At 31.2% G+C, this 20,674-nt stretch overlaps 1 protein-coding gene across 1 annotated transcript; it reads left to right on the forward strand.

The window, feature by feature from the left end:
* Positions 1–12,583: 12,583 nt before the first annotated feature.
* LOC145325678 (uncharacterized) lies at positions 12,584–20,003 on the forward strand. The gene is made up of 4 exons (XM_080168630.1): positions 12,584–12,716; positions 15,501–15,567; positions 16,094–16,200; positions 18,461–20,003. Exons 1-4 carry the CDS (start codon positions 12,656–12,658, stop codon positions 18,556–18,558), a joined length of 333 nt encoding a protein of 110 aa, XP_080024756.1. The 5' UTR covers positions 12,584–12,655; the 3' UTR covers positions 18,559–20,003.
* The last annotated feature ends 671 nt before the right edge of the window (positions 20,004–20,674 follow it).

Consider the following 20,674-nt stretch of genomic DNA (forward strand, 5'->3'; position numbering starts at 1 on the left):
GACATCTATATGTGAATTCGTTTTATTCAAATTATTATTTTTTATATGATTTTTTTATCGTTTTTTTACGCCCTATTATGACCCGGTTCGGCTTGGCCATACATACCCGAAAATTTTAAAACCCGGCTCGGTTTCGGTTTTTATTACCCGGTTTTAACTTTTCAACCAATAGAAATAACAATTAATGTCATTAGTAAGGGTTTGAGCCACCATAATAACCCTAGTAATCTCTATAGGTGTCACCCAATAGCTTTATGATCGTTTTCTGATATGTAACACCCAAATTTTATATGTTCTTTTTTTGTAGTGTGTGTCTTTTAAAACTTCGAGCAACGGGTTTTTTTACCCGAAAACGGCGGCACCTATAGCCGAAACACTAAATTTGAAATAAATCGCTTCGTATTATACTTGTAGCTCTTTAGATTACATGAGGTTGTGTAGTTTTCAATTACGGATCGTATCAAAGTTCTAAAAAGTGTTCATCTCACTTTTGACGTTCAAAAATTACATTTTTCGATTTTTGGTCAAAATAACCGGGTTTATACAGGTCAACCGGGTTTTAAAACTGGGGGAAAGCACCAAAAACGGGTGTTAATGCCTGGTTGGTATTTATGGCCAAGCCGAACCGGGTTTTTTTGCAACTTTCCTGTGCACGCCACTAGAGCAAAACAAAAAAATACGAATTCCGTTTTGACCATTATAAAGCTTCCCTGAAACTTACAGCTCGATCGGCCCATAAAAGTGGCGCTCGGCACTAATGGGTTAACAAAAAGAGCTAACTCTCTGTGACGAACGTACAGACCGACGTACGGACGGACCGACCCTAATTATAGAAAAGCTTCGCTTTTAAAAAACGTTTTTTAACCTAACTTAAAAATCTAACATCTTTAAATATTAGAGGGGTTGTAGCTATCATGTATAACAAAAACAGGATGTGTGTCTGTGTGTGTGGGACTTCTTAAAAACTAATGAAGGCTATAATACTTTTCTTAAATTTTTAAGCTAAAAGAACAATTAGCTGTTTTAAATAATAACCTTTAAAAAAATATTCTACAAAGAAAGTACAAAAGTATAGTATAATGAACCAATAGATATAGTAGATCTAGATGGTAAATCGGGCCCAACTTAATAAGGAATTTCCAAAGAGTTATCTTTATCCCCAAAAAAGTTAACTATTTAAAGATGATTTCTTATATATGTTATGTTGTATGCTTTACATCATGCGAGGGAAGAAATTTTTTAACCATATGATTAACCTAAGCAAAGGCTTATCCTATGAAAGACTATTTATAGCTGATTCATTTTGCGAATGATATGAAAGGATAATTGCTCTTTCTAACCAAATTCTGTTTACTTTCTAACCAATATATGGCAGATTGATTCTCCCCTGTATTCCTATTGGCTGAATTTGGGAGTATGTATCTATATTATACATTTTAATAATTTTTACTTGATATTTTTTTTATTGGTGTTCCTTTATTTCTTCAAAACTTGAATGACAGCTTTAAATGACTTATTTTTGATTAAATTTTTTTTACGACAATTCTTCGCCTATCTTTATGAAGTGTTGATTTAGGGATGAAGAGAACACTGAAAACATTTTTTACTGTGCTAAGAAAATTGCTAATAAAACATCACATGTTTTATTTTAATAAAGCTTTATTACATTTGTCCCTAACATTTCAAAATAATGTTTTCTTATTTCTTGGAATAACAACATTTTGGACTAGTAAAATTTAATTGGTTGTTTCATTAAGTTGAGTGTTCAAACGTTTCAACCCCCAATTTTAATTTACAGTTGGCGTATTTTTGTGTATCATCATTAGGGCTATACATTAATTTATTGGCCTTTGTCTTATCCCTTCTAACCTTATACCTGATTTATTACATTTATCCCCAACATTTCAAAATAATGTTTTCTTATTCGTTGGCTTAATAACTTTTGGGACTAGTAAAATTTAATTGATTGTTTCATTAAGTTGATTTTTCAAACGTTTCAACCATCAATTTTAATTTACAGTAGGGGTATTTTTGTGTATCATCATTGTGGCTGTACATCAATTTATTGGCTTATGTCTTATCCCTTTGGATGCCTGTTTTTTTAACCTTTCTTTGTGAATCTAATATCTTTAAAGTTTGAGGGGTAGCTGCTATTTTAAATAACAAAAATATGATGTTTATATGTGTGATGGGAAATCCAAGAGGGGAGGGGTATGTATGACCATTGTATTTACCTTCACTTTTACTTTATTTCTAAATTTTAGCGCATATGAAGGAACACAAATGAATAAATCAATCAGATAAATGTAGATGAAATCAGGGATCTAAAGGGATAAGACAATAGTAGATAAATTGATACCCCGCCCAAATTGAATTTTGAGATGCCTAGGCAAAATTTTTGAATTTTGAACCCTCCTCCTCCAAAATAAAAAAAGCTTGGACGTCCTTGTCCTGTACAATTAGTGGTTGAAACGGATGGATATTAAGATTAATGAACATACTAATTAAAATTTCGAAAAAAGTCCCAAAAGTTATTAAGCTATTGAATAAGAAAACGTTATAATAAAACTTTGGGGACTAATGTAATATTTTAGAAAGCCCAATGACCCCTCTCTTCCTGGATTGAATGCGAATTTGTACTTGCTTTCTACCTGACTTAACTAGATAAGATATCTAATATTTTAAGTATACCTAAGTAATTTTATGTAACCCTATTTAAATAATTAAGAAATAAAATAAAAAAAATATGAAAGATAAGTCTTAATTAGAGCAAAGTTTTTTTCGTCTACATAAATAGAAAAAAAGAAACATTATAGATAACTAAAAGTGTACTCATTGTAATAAATTTTGAATCATGACTCTTTAAATGTAGAATGAAATGATTACATCTATTTTGTTGTTCATTCACTTTAACGAAAAAAAATAATTTGCAAATGTTTAGGACACCTGCCCATTTCCAATATTTGAATATGATTTGTGTTTTTTATATATATTGGGGGAGGTTAATTTACCATATTTTCTATTAAAAAAATCACCCTATAAAAAATTTTTTAAGTAACCATTCATTATAATTAGAAAAATCAAAAATATCTTTGAAGAGGCCTTAGATGGTTACTTGCTATTATGTATAACACAGATAGGATGTATGTGGCGGAATTTACAAGGAACCGTGCTCAAAAACTTTAAAAAGATAGGAATATTTTTTAAAAATTTTATTTAGAAAAACAATTAGCTGTTTTAAGACATAACCCAAAAGGTGGTGAACTGAAAATAGTTGCCGAATGTGTACGCAGTTTCCTGAGTGTTTCCTCATCCTAGCTCAATATTTACTACTAGCTAAAAAAGCTTCAAACTTCAACAAAAAAATCAAAATTTAAAAAAATCAAATTTATAATGTATAAATCGTTTATACATTCAAATTTTGATTTTTTAAGGGAGTTTGAAGATTTGTAGCTTGTAGTAAATATTGAGCTAGGATGAGGAAACACCCAGGAAACTGCGTACACATTCGGCAACTATTTTCAGTTCATCCAAAAGGTACTCGTATATCAAACCTGCTTTTTCTTGACATAGCTTAATGTAACTAAGAACAAAATAGAAACCCGTAGTAAACTTCATAAGGTACCTTAAAGCTTCCCTAAGTCTTACTTAACATTACTACATTTAGGAATACTTAACAATAACTAAGAAACTCCAAAGGGATACTTAACTAAAAGCTTACATAAGCCTGACATAAGAACATACCATTAGGGACACTTATCTTCGTTTGTGATTCTCACTATTGTCTTTAAAAGCTATAATTAACAAACAAATAACCATTCGTTAAATTTAATTGCACTACAAACGGATAAAAACTCATTGCATTATTTTAAGGAGCCCCTCTTTTATGAAGAAATCATTATTTCTTGAATATATCTCCCGCTGCGTGTTCTCAATAGGATTAATGGATTTATTATTAATTGAATCTTACACCAGATTATCATGTACTCTAATCAAGTGAAACTTGTAGCTGGCCAAATTATCGATCCTTACCCATCTATCCCCTTTACCCATCTTTTCTCTCCTACTGGATTAACAAACTAACCAATAATTGAGTTCCATGTTAGCAACCAAAATGACGACAATTTTTTACCAGTCATAATATCCACGTATATTCCATATCCATTGTTGGATTACTCTTTCAACCCTAGCATCATTATCACGGAGATATATTCACAGAGAGAGAGAGAGAGGGAGAGAGAGGGAGAGAAAGAGAGAGAGAGAGAGAGAGAGAGAGAGAGAGATAGAGATAGAGAGAGAGATAGGGAGAGAGAGAGAGAGAGAGAGAGAGAGAGAAAGAGAGAGAGAAAGAGAGAGAAAGAGAGAGAGAGAGAGAGAGATGCAAATAGAGAAATATTGTGTTGAGAAGATTTTAGTTGTAAAAGTATCTCCGTCAGTAATTGAGATAGAGAGCCTTCTTTGAATAGTGATAACATAAAATTTATCCCATTAATATCTGCTGGATTAGAACCGGTTCTTATTCATACAAAAAAATTATGTAAATCATCGTATTACAGACAATTACAGAGTATAAAAATAGAAATCATAAAATTTACACCAGTTTTGTTAACCCGACCCTTTGGACCCTCGGGGCACACAAAAGTGGTTTTAAATTCCTTGGAAAGCTGCCTAAAATACGATGCGATAAATAATTCTTAAACCTGTTAGATCTGTTTTAGGGCGAAGCTATTTTAAAGTTATGTTCATAAGATGCTTTAATTATGAATATTATAATTGTCCTATTGTTTTAAGATCTTGTTCAATGCTTGCTGTAAAAAAAAATAATCTGAAAAGCATAGTAACCATAACAAATCGCTTTTGTATAATTTCTACATAAAAAAAATATAAGATTAAAATCAATGTTGTTAGCCCGGGAAACACAACTGATGTTTTCATTTAATATTCGAGGAAAATTGTCTGCAATACGATGCTATACATGATTTTTCAGTATGAATGAGAACCAGGATTTATCCAGCGGATGTTAATCTGTTTCGAAGCCACACTGGAAAACCGACTACTTATGCAATATTATTGTAGGAAATACTTCAAAGAAAACATTTTATACATACCTCCTATTATATAAGGTAGTAAGGGTATCATTTTTTTCCCACTGGATCTAAAATTAGGGAAGCTTTATATAGGTCCTGGGATGGTTTGGACTATTTTATTGTTAGATTTATGTCTTGGGATAGTTATAGGCTTATCCTATTACATAAAGTAGTAAGGTTTTTTTCTGCAGCTTAAGATTTCGATAATAACTAAACTGATTTTGGTGAAGCTTTGCATAGGCCCTGGGATAGTTTTAGGATGCTTTGTTTCAAAATTAAAGTATTTGGATGGTTCAAGGCTATGTTTCTGCCAGTCCCTCCAAGGTGAGCAGCCGCTAGTTTTCTATACTATAATGATACTATTAAAAAGATAATTTGAGTTTAATCTTTATTAGCAAAAATTTGCATAATCTTATTATTATTCTTTGAAAAAAAATTTTTGTGAAAAAAACACTTTTATCTTGAAAGTATCTCAATTACTTTTTATAAACCCTTATAAAAAATGAGTAATTACTTACCCTTATATTTAGGAATCTAAAAAGATAAAAATGACCGATTCAACTTAATGAACCAACCAATCAACTTCAATAAAAGTTATTAAACCAACGAATATGAAAACATTATTATAAAACTTTTGGGACTATCGTAATAAACTGCCCAATGTCCCATCTCTTTGCCTTTTATTTGTTTTAAAGTTTGTATAGTAACTCATGAAACTATTAGATATGAAATGTAAGAACTCAATCGTTGATTTTGTGATCTTGTCATCCTTAAGAAATTGAATTAAAATTAATTTGATATACAGTTTACTAGAGGTACATAATGGATATATTCTTAATTGGATCTTACAACAGACTATCATGTACACTAATAAAGTGAAGTTTGTAACTGGGTAAAAAAAATATCCTCCCATCCACTGGCTCTACCCAATCCACCCCCATCCTACCGGATGAACGAACTGACCAATAAATAATGTCCACCTTTCCAAATTAACAACAATCTATCCCAAGTCATAATATCTAATTTTGAAGTACAGTTTACTAGATGTACATATTTACTTTAGTAAGTTTGCTGTGATTAAGGAAGGTTTATCGATATATTATTACTTGGATGTTGTACCAGATTTTCAGGTACTCTGATAATGTGATGCTTTTAGCTGGCTAAACTAATAATACCCCTTTACTTATCCCCTTTCCTCCTACTGAATGATTGAACTGATTAATAAATAAATTCCATATAAGCATGCTAAATGGACGAAATTTTTTTTTGTGTCATTATATCCACATATATCCTATAACCATTGAAAGGTCATACATAAAGTAAGTATGCTATACGTACAATTAACCATAGAAGTTGTATGCTATATGCTTCCACATTAAGAGATATAAGCAGGGATAAGGGATAGGAAACCTGGCCATAAATTAGGTCTCGGCCTGGTTTTGAAAGGGATCATGCAACTTTTACCATTTGCCTAATTTAATGACCTTACTGGCGGACAGCTCATATTGGCTACCGCTCTAAACCAATAGTGTTCTGTGATTGGTTGATACAAAACAAGCCCAAATCACAGATGGCGGAAATTTTAGAAGCAGACAATTATAGAAAAAATAATGATTTTGTCTGCTACGAAAAAATAAATATAAATGGTGTTAGATCACATTAGTTTAATTATTAAATCTGCTTAGAGTTAAACATTAAAAAAGGGCCACATAGAAAAAACAAAAATAACGGGATTATTTTTTTGGAAAGAAGGTATCTACGAATTTTCATTTGGTAGTTTATAAATTAGATGTTGTATTTTGAATTTTAAAAATTTAGTACGGAAATGATACAACACCTTCACCCTAATTTTTGTACAATACAACACAGTACAGATATATCATTACATTATATCCAGTATAGTATCCAAAGAACTTGATAGAATGTTACCCAAGTGCATATTTATTTATTTATTTTGAATTTTAATTAGCAATGAAATTTTCAAATAAAATTTTTACTCATTAATAAAAATGCAAATAATACAAACTAAAATCTGTCTGAGTGAAACCCAACGATAGCTTTCTGACAGTTCAAATTACCAAAGTAAAAGATAAAAAATTTTGGGAGAGAAAAAACTTCATTTTAACAAAAGCCATTAATATATAGGTTTATAAAAAGTTATGTTTTTTACTTTAAACTAGCTACCTGAATTTGATTCTAAACTTTATCTACACACACACACACAGCTTTTTCATTAGCATTTTATACGAACCACTGCGCTATCCCAAAACTGGTTTATTAGGCTAGAAATAGGCCTAGGCTTGAAATAGGCCTGAAATAATATTTTCCTACGTTTCCCATCCCTTATCCCTGGATATAAGTTTTCCGGAATTTTAATGTAGGGAGTAGATTTGAAATCTGCATCAAATTTTAAGGATTTTTTTATAAAATTCGTTTTTTTTGTAAAATTCTTTATCTAAAAGCGAAAATTTTAAGTTAATTAATTTTGACCAATAGGATAGGTGGATTTTAAACTACCTGCGCTCTAATTGGTTGAATGATGTACGACATCCAATCTGAGCGCAGATTTTTTAAATCCACCAATCACAGATGCCAAAATTAATTAACTTAATTTGTATTTCCGCTTTTAGATAAAGAATTATACAAAAAAAACGAATTTTATAAAAAATCCTTAAAATTTGATGCAGATTTCAAATCTACTCCCTACATTACAATTCCGGAAAACTTATATCTCTTATTCCACATTTATACAATATAATCATACAGAGTATAGAATAACCTCTCTGACCATTACGAATAATCAGGGATTTTAAAGGATAAAACAATGGAAGCTAAATGGATTTACATCTCCAATTATGACAAAAATTTGGACAAACTCCCCTTTACTCCCCCCCTTTATCGTCCATTTTCTTATCCCTGTTCTTTTCCCTTTATCCTTAAGAAATAAAGATTATTTTATACATATTTGTATCCCTATATCAATGGGAAAAGGGTACTTTGGCAGGGTGCCATGTTATGCCTCAATTGAAAAAAGACCATTTCTTACATTACGGGGAGTGTAATGGATAAAATAAAATAAAGGATCTATGTATGTGTGGCTGTCTTTACTGAAGGATCTTGCTAACCGCTGAACCGATATGGTTTTCCTTTACAGGGTAGCTTCTTATAGGTCCTGGGATAGGTAATAGACGTGGATATCTAGAGAAATTTTTCCGTTAGTTTAGTTGACTTACATGAACCTCATTAATTGGTCAGTTCATTTCGACACAACAAAATCTCTTCAAAAGAGATGGGGAAACCCCCCTTTTCTCCCATCTCTTTTTTTCTTCCCCCCTTCCCTTTTTCGGGAAAGAAAAATATGACGTCACTGGAGTCGTGTTCCATCAAAAATTATACAAAATCGGGAAAGATTGGGTTGTGTCTTCATTTCTCCAGTAGGAGGGGAGGGGTTTGCCAGCTGCGAGTATCACTTTATCAGAAGACATGAAATCTTGTGCAACATCTATGTAATAATTTATTTAGTGGGAGTGTTAACTTATTCATGTACAATATACAGTTCATATCCTTGCATAGCAACTTTCTATAGTGTGTTTTTTTTATGAGAACTTTTTTGAAAGCAAGTTTACCCCACTTTTAGTTATCAGAATTTAATGATTGATGGCTTATTTTCTTCGTTTTTTAATGCAATTAATAGAACACCAAAAAAATATTTCAGTTTTGATTTGAAAAGTACAGTAAAATCTAAAATTCAAAACTTGGTGTCAACATCTAAAAATGGTTTTAGCGCATTTTTCTTATGTCTAAATCTTCTACCCTTTGCAAGAAAAAAAAATGATGTTCTGTAGTCGACTTTGGGAGGCCAGTACTCCCTCCCTGGTTGAGATATGACCTTCAAACTTTGATATGTTCTAGTACATGTCTCTAATAGTATCTGTATACATTTTTAGCTCTTTATCTCAACTTTGCAAAAGGTTGAATATTTGAGCATAAGAAAAATGCTCTAAAACCTTTTTTAGATGTTGACACCTAAGTTTTGAAGTTTAGATTTTACTGTACTTTTTAAATAAAAACTGAAATTTTTTTATTAATTGCATTAAAAAACGAAGAAAATAAGCCATTACTTATTCAATTCTGATAACTATAAGTGGGATAAAATTGCTTTCAAAAAAGTTCTCATAAAAAAAAACACTGTACAAGAAGATTGCAGTTAAATCGTGTTATAGACAGCTTACCATGGACATTAACATGAAAAATTGGAACAATAAAACTAGTCTTGTTAGCCATAGGGTACGAAGGCCTTGGATAACGTTTGTTTTGGAAAATTGTCTGTAATGTTATGCTATACATGATTTTTTAGTATGGCTGAGAACCGGTTCTATTACACCGGATATAAATCGGTTTCGAAGCCATACTAGAAAAGTATATAAAGTTGTAAGTTTACAATTCATTCAAAATTTTAATCAAAATTGTATGTTCAATATTTAAATGGATGTATGTACTTGGATATTAAAACATTGGAAAATTTTTCGATTTTCGTCAATTTAGTTTGCTAACATGGAACTTGTTAATTGGTCAGTTCGTTCATCTAGAGGGTAGGAAATGGGATAAAGGCAGTAAAGGGGGGAATTTTTTATTTAAGACTTACAAGTTTCACTTCTTTTAAGAACATGAAAATCTGTTGTAAGATCCAAGTAATAATATATCCATTAAAATTTCTTGAAAATTTAATTTCAAAAGTAAATCCAAAAGGATTAGTAATTTATTTTAACTCAAAATCAAATACAACAATCTCTTTACAAAATTTTATGTTTTGAAGAAAAAATAATATTTGATCTAAAATTTTGTATTAAAAATTACAAAAACAAAATTGTATTATTAAATTTTCTTCCAGTTTGAAAAAAACATCTACTTCAGATTTTTTAAATTTAAATCCTAATTTATACTTTTTACTACCAATCAAAGCTTCTATAATAAAAATACACGCCTTCTATACAGAGATGGGTTTTTAAAATATGAATGCCGCGTTTTTTTGACATTGATTAATTGGACGGAGACGTCAGGATTTCAATAGAGTATACAACTTAAGAATTCAAAATTTCATAATTATTTTTTAAGCCATTTGTATAATGTCTAATATAGCTCTAAAAAGTTGCATTAATTAATATGAAGCAAAAATGGATTAAAGATAATTTGTTTTTCTTCTATGAAGGCCGTACCAACAAAAGCGAAATAATTTAATAAATAGTTGTATACTCTGTTTAAATTTCGCGAATTGAAAATACGCGGCATTCATCTTTCAAAAATCCATCTCTGATCTTATTGTATGAAATTCAGAGAGGAAGGGGACGTTGAACTACAAATAACCCAAAGTTTTATAATCCCACTTTCTCATTCGACGGCATAAAAACTTTGGGTATTTTTAGTGCATCTTGATTAGTTTGTTAAATTTATCATTTTTCAAACTTGTTATCAAATAACTTTAACATATGGAATAATTCTGTGTATTATCATTGGAGATGTACTCCAATTCATCCTCGATTGCCTTATCCCTTAAGATCCCTGTTCAAAAGTGTTTTTTTTTTGTGATGTCAACTAATGTGATTAAATTTCTTACTGTGTTCTAGTTTTAGTTTATAGCAGCACAGCTACTCTATAGTTCACGTTGTCTGTTTGTCCGTCAGTCATGCTACAAAATACAAATATTAGATATGGGGTATAGTCCCTTTTGTGGCAACGAACCTTAAGGGGCGATTCTTCGTGTTTTTCACAGTAGCTTTTCTCCTGTTTCTAGCGCCTGCGAGGGGCTCTAACCCTGCGGGGTCAATTGCCTAACCCTGTAAAAATACGTGAGAAAGGTTTCGTTATTTTTTTCTCTCCAACAAAATTATATTCTTGATTTAAACAAATGCTCTTTATATCTCCTGTATTACCCATCCAAGATTTATTGCGCTTCGCTACTCATGGATGTTGTCATCCTTGTTGAGTTTTGTATTTTTCAAACCTTTTCCTCAATCAATTACTGTCAAACTAATTTGCTGATAGTCTTTTAATCCCAGGGAGAAAGTGGACATTGGACTACACTTATTTATTGCACTAGTCCCCAAAGTTTTATGATAACGTCTTCTATTGCGTTGGCTTAACAACTTTGTTGACTTACATTGATTTTTGATTGGTTGGATAGTTAAGTTGAGTACCAAACGTTTCAACCACTAATTAATCTACAGAAGGGGTATTTTATGTATAATCATTTGAGATGTACATTAATTAATTAATCATTGTCTTATCTCTATAGATTCCTGCATTAATCCAGAGAAAAGGGGTCATAATTCTTAATTCAGAATGACAATATTTATAACACTAACAAATGGAGCAATGAAAAACGAACATATACAATTTAATATACATATGTATCGAAGGATTATTAAAGTAAAAAATTATACAAATTTTAGCCATGATCTATTAATCTTCAAAAATAAGGCACATTTGAAATACCGGTTATTAGGGCAAAATTTGTTGAAACCCATTAAACATTTTTTTCTTCCATAAAACTCCCCACCTCAATGAAGTAAATGAGATATGATTATTAACTTTTGCCAATAATAGGGGGGTTAAAAAAAACGCATTATTTTTGTTAAATAAAAACACACTGAACTAAAGATAAAAGATATGGATGTTCACATATAAATTCATCTTTTTTTCTGTATTTTAATATATTAAAGATTGACCTATATTTAGTCCGAAAAAATCTGAGAATTTATTGAGAAAACAAATATATTTAATGGATTTTTTTCCTCGGGGACTTTACACTATTTTCACTTCATTAACCATAACTCATTGTAAGAATACAAAAATCACAGGGATAAGTCAATGGCCGATAAAGTTATGTTTATCCCTAATGTTGATACACAACATTACACCTTTTGTAGAGTACAATTAGGGGTTGAAACCCGACTTAATGAACCAACAAATCAAAATTTAAATAAAGTCCCAAAAGTTGTTAGGCCAGTTACTTTACAACTTTTGGGACTGGTGTAATAAACTGCCCAATGTCTAACAATATTTTTTTAAGCTTTACTAAAGTCAAGAGTACTTAAAATATAGAGTTTTTTTTATTAAGGAAAACTAGTATTGTTGGTCGGAGAGGGAAGGGACATTGCTCTGTTTATTTTACTAAGTTTTATAATAACGTTTCCTTATTCGTTGGCTTATCTACTTTGGAGACTGATAATAAATTTAGGTTGGTTAGTTCATTCATTAAGTTGAGTGTCCAAACGTCTCAACTCCTAATTGTAATCTACAGAAGGGGTAATTTTGCATATAATCATTGAGAATGTGAATCAATATATCAGCCATTGTCTTATCCCTTTAAATCCCTGTGGAAAATACTGAATCTTAGTCCGATTTCAGACATAAAATGAGTTTATTTGTGAGTTTATAATGCAAAATAGATGAAAATAGATTTATTTCACTAGACCCCAAGGATTTATGATAAAGTTTCTTATTTGTTGACTTAACAACTTTGGGTACTTTTATTTCAGACCTAAAATGAGTATATTATTGAGTTTATAATGCAAAACAGACGGGAATGGTTGCTATTCCTTGTTCTACTGGGAGCCATTCTCTTTCTAGGTTAGTATTTCTATTTCAAAGTTTTTCTATAATTAGTGTTGGTCCATCCGTCTGTAAGTAACAGTTTGCTCTTATTGTTAATTGTTAAACCTTGCATGATGATTCTTTTTTAAGAAGCGTAGCAACTCTACAATTGTTAAAAGAAACCCGTTCATGAATAAAACATTTTTTTTATGAGCTATAATTATTGAATCCCAGAACAACAAGATTCAATATCTACAAGCGAAGTATACTTATAATATTAATCAATTCCAAAAATTAAAGTACGCCATTTATATACATTTTTGTTTAGACTTATAAATTAGTGTACTGAAAATTAAGGGTTGACTGCCACCCCTACACTTCCCGCCTTCCCTTTTTTCCCCAAGTGCTCTTAGAGGCCTACAGTGGGTGTAGCCCCTATTACAAATAAGCAAATACAATAGATATAGAAAACTAAACTAAAAGAAAAATCGATTAATTATTTATTGTTCATATTATTGAAAAGAATTTCTAAATATTAAATAAATATATTAAAAGGACTTTAAAAGTTGGTAAACCAAACTCATTTTCTCAAGCAAAAGTAATAAAGAATCTGAAAAACATATAGATTTAAAAAAAAGGAATTTTGGAGGTGGTAATTTTTTTTTTTTTTTTTTGGGGGGGGAGGAGGGGGGAGTCGATCAACCTCCATCTTCAATTTTTATTTTAAAACGAAAAATTTTGGGTGATTTCTCTTAGTGACTACCCCAAAAAAAGTCTTTAAAAATGTCCCAGGATCTATGAGAAACTTTATCGTAAATCAGAACCATATCGGGTCAGCGGTTTGTGAAATCCTCCTTTGCAGACAGATACACAAACACAATTTAGCCCTCTAGCTCTAATAGGCTAATAGCCCCCCCCCCCCCCCCCCCCGACCGATTAAGGTGCGGCAAGGGGCCCGACTGTAAAGGGTTAAAGGAAGATATTATAATTCAAAAAAACTTCATTAAAAATATTCATATATATTTTTCTTCTTACATGACCCACGGACTGGCAGATAAAGTACGTTATTTTCTTCAAAAGCCGCAAAGAAAATAAAAATATGATAAATAAAAAAATTAAGCTACTTGTCAATTCTCTTATGAATTAAAGAGTCTTTCATCATGATGGATTAAGGTTCCATAAATTGAATTTTTTTAAATTGAATATCTAAAATGAAAGAAAATAGCCTAAATACATGAACATATAATTTTGGTGTAAAAGGCAAAAACTAAGATAAACAAAAGAAAGTTTACACGGTCCTTTAGATCAGGAATTTCGAGGGATAAGACAATGGCTGATATAAAGGGATAAGACAATGGCTGATGAATTGATATATATCCCAAATTATGAAACATAAAATTACCTCTTCCGTAGATTGCAATTAGTGGTAGAAACGGTTGCACACTCAACTCAATGAACCAACCAAACAAAATTTAATAAAGTTCCAAAGTTGGCAAACGAATAAGAAAACGTTACTATAAACTTCTTTTTTGGAGGAAGGGGGGGGGGGATTTTTGTCTTGGTGTGGTGCCTTCACCCAAAATTCGGTTAATACGTTTGCGAAATTCTTCGGATGTGATGACACAAACTTTCCATTTTACATTTCAATGTTTGTTTTCACTAATGCTCTTAGAACATTTATCTTTTTTAAAAGCGAAGCTTTCCGTCCGTAAAGGATAGCTTTTTTTGTTAATTTAGGCATGTTAGAATTGTCCTATCGATTTCAAATTTTGCATGATGATTCCTCTAGTAGTTAGGTATGATTTTTAATTATCACCAAAATGTCCGTACGTCCACTTTAAACATGTTGATTTTTTAATTTTTTAACAACAAATTTTTATGTGATCTAATCATCCGATTGATCTGATTTTTGGTATATTGATTCCTGGGACAACAAAGTATAATGTAATAAGCGAAGCAACTCTATAATCAAGTCCTAAAAATGTAAGTATTTCCATAAACATTATCCTGAATCAAGCAGTTTTTTAACAAATTTACTTACAATTTTGCATTAACTCTTATACATTTATATTATGATTATTCAGTTCTGACACTATACAAATGTTAAAGTCCGTTTGTCCTACCTTTGCAGTGCTTCGCTTTTATGGATGTTGTCATCCTTGTTTATACTCTCAAACTGAAATAGATTTTCAAATATTTTTTTTGAACAGCGAATCTGCTCTACCATGCTAGGTCGAGGCTGCTGCATGTCCGCTTCTGAATACTAATTTCAAAGATTCAAGGCTAATACAACAACATGACACTTACAACTCAGGTTCAGCAACCTAAGACACCCTAGGGTATTAGATTAGATTAAGTAAGACTCAACAGACAACTATTTAGGAGTTCTAATAACTTTATTAGTTGTCTGGTGTAACTCCATGTAATAATATATCCATATTTAGGAGTTCTAATAACTTTATTGGTTGTCTGGTGTAACATCCATGTAATAATATATCCATATTTAGGAGTTCTAATAACTTTATTAGTTGTCTGGTGTAACATCCATGTAATAATATATCCATATTTAGGAGTTCTAATAACTTTACTGGTTGTCTGGTGTAACTCCATGTAATAATATATCCATATTTAGGAGTTCTAATAACTTTATTGGTTGACTTGTGTAACTTCATGTAATAATATATCCATATTTAGGAGTTCTAATAACTTTATTGGTTGTCTGGTGTAACATTCATGTAATAATATATCCATATTTAGAAGTTCTAATAACTTTATTGTTTGTATGGTGTAACATCCATGTAATATTATATCCATATTTAGGAGTTCTAATAACTTTATTGGTTGTCTGGTGCATGGCAAGACGAAGATCCAACCAAATTCAAAGAGAGTAAGTTGACATAGGGATCTAAAGGGATAAGACAATGGCCGATGAATTAATGTACTTCCCCAATAATGATACACAAAATTACCCCTTCTGACAATTTTAGGTTTACATGTTTGGACACTATATTTAATTAATCAACCAATTAAAAATTCAATTAAAGTCCCCAAAGTTGTTGCTTTTCTATAATTAAGGCCAGTTCATCCGTCCATACGTCCATAACAACTTTGGAGAACTTAATTAGTTCAGTTACCAAGTTTAATGGCCATCCTGCGCTATTAGAAGATCTACAATGACGAAACCTTTGGGGGGGGGGGGCTGCATTTTTATTGTTTTAGGGGGGTTGAGGTGTCCAACCTCCAAATAAAATAGCTTAAACCCATCCCAAAACCAGTAGGTATATTCCCTGAAGAGTAAAGCCCAATCGGTTCAGTGGTTACTGAGATCTTAAGCTTCAGACAGACAGAAAGACAGGCATTGTACTACTTTGTATTATTTTTGATACTTTATTTAATATCTAACTTGTATATAGAAAAGAGTTAAAGTTCCATGGGCTGAGAGGTAATCCAGCTCTGGTAGAAGCTTTACAACAGTCTTTCTTGTTTCAAACAGCTACAGCGGCCAATATACCTTGGGGAGGTAAGCAAACCGGGTTTTTTTGTTTACTATATAGCATGGATCTAAAGGGATAAGATAATGAACGATAAATTAATACACAAAATAACCCTTAAAGTTCCATGGGTTACGAGGTAATCCAGCACTAATGGAAGCTTTACAACAGTCTTTCTTGTTCCAAACAGCTACAGCGGCAAATATACCTTGGGGAGGTAAGCAAACCCAGGGATCTAAAAGGATAAGACAATGGCTGATAAATTACCACAACCGTAGATTAGAAATAGTGGTTAAAATTGTTTGGACACTCCAAATTTTTTTTTAAAAATCAATAAAAGTCCCCATGGTTGTTAAGCCAACGAATAAGAAAATGTTGTTAAATGACTTTGGGGACTAGTGTAATAAAAAGCTCAATGTCCCCTCCCTCCCTAGGTGTATATATGTATTCCTTGGAGAGGTTGAGTTAACTCTGTTCCTAGCTGTCTGAACAACAAACTCTCGCACACGAATGCCGCACTATCAGAGGTGAAATTACATGAAATGTCGTCTTTTCTGATTCAGCAGAGTAAGGTTTGAAAGGCATAGGAAATTTTTACAAAGAGCATGACGAATGACTCAAGGAACGCTCCCTTTACAATACACTGTCTTGACTGATAGATTGCAGGGAGGTAAGGTTACATTGGGCTGTTTAATTCACTAGTCTCCAAAGTTTTATTGAACGTAGATAGATCAGTGGCTTATTTTCTTATGAATCATTAACATATTCATATAGTTGACTTTTAATTCAATCTATAATACAAAGTAGAATTATGTCTGTCCGTCCGTCTGAAGCTTAAGATCTTGGTAACCACTGAAGGATTGGATTCTACTCTTTAGGGTATAAACCTATTGGTCCTGTGGTGGTTTTAAGTTATTTTCTTGGGGGGTGGGACACCCCCAACCCCCCTCAAAAATGAAAATCCCCCCCCCAAAAAAAAATTTCGTACTTTTTTTCTTCTAATTTTAATGTTTTTTATGTTTTTATATAATTTTATATATTTTTATAATTATATATATTTTTATAATTTTGATTAATCTTTTTATATTTTTTTATACTTTTTTATATTTTTTATATTTAAAATTTTTTCTTTCTTTTTTAAATTTCTTTTCTTCTTTTGAACTTTGTTTTTTCAAATTCAAAAAGATTGTGAAACCTTCCTTCCCCTGTAGGGGCGAAGCCCCAAAAAGGCAAATGGCAAAGAAATTTTTAAAAACATTAAAAATTTAAACAATCTTTTTTAAATTCTCCCCTGAACCTTTAGGGAAAAAAGCCCCTAGAGGCTAGGGGCGAAGCCGCTAGTATATTAATAATTAAGGAAAAATCTATTATCAATAAATTACATTTACATAGAAACTTATTAATGAATGAAACATAATTTTGTGTTTGACACATCATTTCTTTTCAATCATTTCTTAATATCAAAATGTATTTTATAATCTAAGTAAGTGAATATATATAATGAATTTTTTTCTAAATTCTATTTATAGTGTAATGTGTTAATAAATGAAAATATATGTGTTGTTCAAAATTCACATTTTTCATGGAATATACTGTTTTAACAGCGAACTAAAGGGATACGACAATGGCCGATAAATTTAAGTACATCACCAATAATGACGCACAATATTACCCCTTCTTTATATGAAGTCGTATTAAAAGTAACAGAGTTTTTTTTGCTTGTCAATTTAGAACCCACATATCAATTCAGTTCTCTGTTCCAGGAAAGCTTTTTAAATCAAAATTGAATGTAGGTAGTAATACATATGTATATTGTTTAACATTATGCTACTGACTATGTATTGATCAACCTTTACACGCCTTTTGCAAAGGATGATTTGTGCCTGTTAATAGGCTGAAGTAATTTCCCCGGGAGGGTTAGGAGCATTGAGCTTTTCCCTACACTAGTCCCCAAAGCTTTAAAATAACGTATTCTTATTGGTAGGTTTAAAAACTTTATGAGACTTTTATTTAATTTGGTTCATTAAATGAGTGTCCAAACGTTTCGACCACAAATTTTTAATCTACAGAAAGAGTTATTTTGTGCATCATCAATTGGGAAATACATCAATTTATCAGCCATTATCTTATCCCATTATATCCTTGCATTTTCCACTATTTTGTCATTGATCATAGAAGTCATTAGAAGTCATCTTTTAGTACAAATGTATTATCTTAATTTGTGCTTAGGATCGATCCCATGACACCTTTGACAATAAATAAATAAATTAATAATTATTGTTATTTTAGGAAATGAAGACTGTTTAACTTGTGCACTTATACAGATGGGAAGCTCAATGACTTACAGTGACAACAGCTGTCCACAGTGTGGAAAAATATATGATTAAATTCAATTATGGTACCACAGTGGGTTAAAATATGGCATAAAGTGACAACAGTTGTCCACAGTGTGGCAAAATATATGATTAACTTCAATTATAGTACCCCCGTGGGTTAGAATATGACCTAATGTGACAACAGTTGTCCACAGTGTGGCAAAATATATGATTAAATTCAATTATGGTACCACAGTGGGTTACAATATGACTTACAGTGACAACAGTTGTCCACAGTGTGGCAAAATATATGATTAACTTCAATTATAATACCACAGTGGGTTAGAATATGACCTACAGTGACAACAGCTGTCAACAGTGTTGCAAAATATATGATAAACTTTAATCAAAAGTGTGGAATAGTTATTTAGCGCATCGTTTTATAAACAGCTTTCCGTGGATAGTAAAATAAAAAGTTTAAGAATTAGGTATGGGTATATCTAAAATTAGTTTTTTAGAGGGCCAAATTGAGAAAGACTAAACTACATAACTTTTGTGTCACTTTTGAGGAAGACGATTTTGAAGAGATTTTCTTCCCCCTTCCCTATTTCTTTTCCGTCATATGACGTCATAGGGAATCGTTTTTCTCAAAGGTGACACAAAAGTTATGTAGTTTAGTCTTTCTCGGCCAAATTGACAACACTTATGTAATTCATCATTAAAATTACTTTTCTTCATCAAAAAAACTCATTAACCTATTTATATTTTTTTTATAAATTCTAGTACAAACTTTATTGTATACAATTGTACAATGCTTTATCTATATTGTAATGGTTGTAGTGGAAATAAATGTATCATTTATTATTAAACTTTTCTCTTAAGCCGGGCTTGGCAGCCGCATCTAAGCTTCAAGGAAATCACCCTTTTTATTTAAAAAAAAAGCTGTAAGTCGATATCTGAGCCAAGTATGGCAATTCCTCCTTTCAAAAAAATTCAAAGCATTTTAACACAAATATCCTTCAGAAACCTATCTATTGTAAAAAAGCTAGCTATGTTCTTGGCTAAATATATGAATAAAAGAAATAATTAAATTTGAAAATTATGTGTCTTTACTGCACATTTTTGATATAAGATGATAATCACTATATACATGTTTTATTAATAAATATATTTCTAGCAGATTAGTTATTTATTACATCGTATTATAGACAGCTTTCCGCGGATATTAAAATGAAAAATTGAAAAATCAAAACCATTTTTGTTAGCCCTGAGGGACCGAAGTCCTGGGACGACATAACTGATTTCAATTTTATGATTTTTAATTTGAATTTTCGTAGAAAATTGTATGAAATACCATGCTATAAATGATTTTTCAGTGTAGCTGAGAACAGGTTCTAATCCAGCGGATATTAATCGGTTTGGAAGCCATAATGGAAAAGTTTTTATATGTGTTGTATGATAAAATTCTATTTATAGTGTAATGTGTTAATAAATGAAAATATATGTGTTGTTCAAAATTCACATTTTTCATGGAATATACTGTTTTAACAGCGAACTAAAGGGATACGACAATGGCGGATAAATTGATGTACATTCCCAATAATGACGCACAAAATTATCCCATCATTAGATTTTAATTTGTTGTTGAAATGTTTACTCAATTAAAATTCAATAAAGTTCCCATGATAGTTAAACCAACAAATATGATAACATTATTATATGACTTTGGGGATTGGTATAATAAGCAGATCAATTGCTCTTTTAGTGATTAAAACGTTTGGACACTCAACTTAATGAACCAACCAATTAAAAGACCCCAAAGTTGGTAAGCCAACAAATAAGAAAAAGTAGTATTAAAAATCTTAGAGGAGTAGTAATATAAACAGCCTGAATCTCCTAGTTTCAGTATTCATTGCTGACAGAATTAAAAATAGGCTAAAAAAATACTCGAATGTTTGTGTTTATTAAGCAACGGAATAAGCTTATTGTCTTAGTAACCATACTATTATACCTGAGAAAATAATTTCTTAAATTTACATGCCTTAATTGTATGTGTTTTTTATATGATCATGGATTCATCCTTCTAATAAAAGTCAAAGAAAATGTTAAGTGCCTGATTATAATATTTGAGCCTCTGTCCTTATCCCAAGTTGAAGAGTTAATATAGATAAACGTGGATATTATGACA

This window comes from Acartia tonsa, chromosome 8 (genome assembly GCF_053477335.1).
Source record: "Acartia tonsa isolate MP-2025a chromosome 8, ASM5347733v1, whole genome shotgun sequence".
NCBI lineage: Eukaryota > Metazoa > Arthropoda > Copepoda > Calanoida > Acartiidae > Acartia > Acartia tonsa.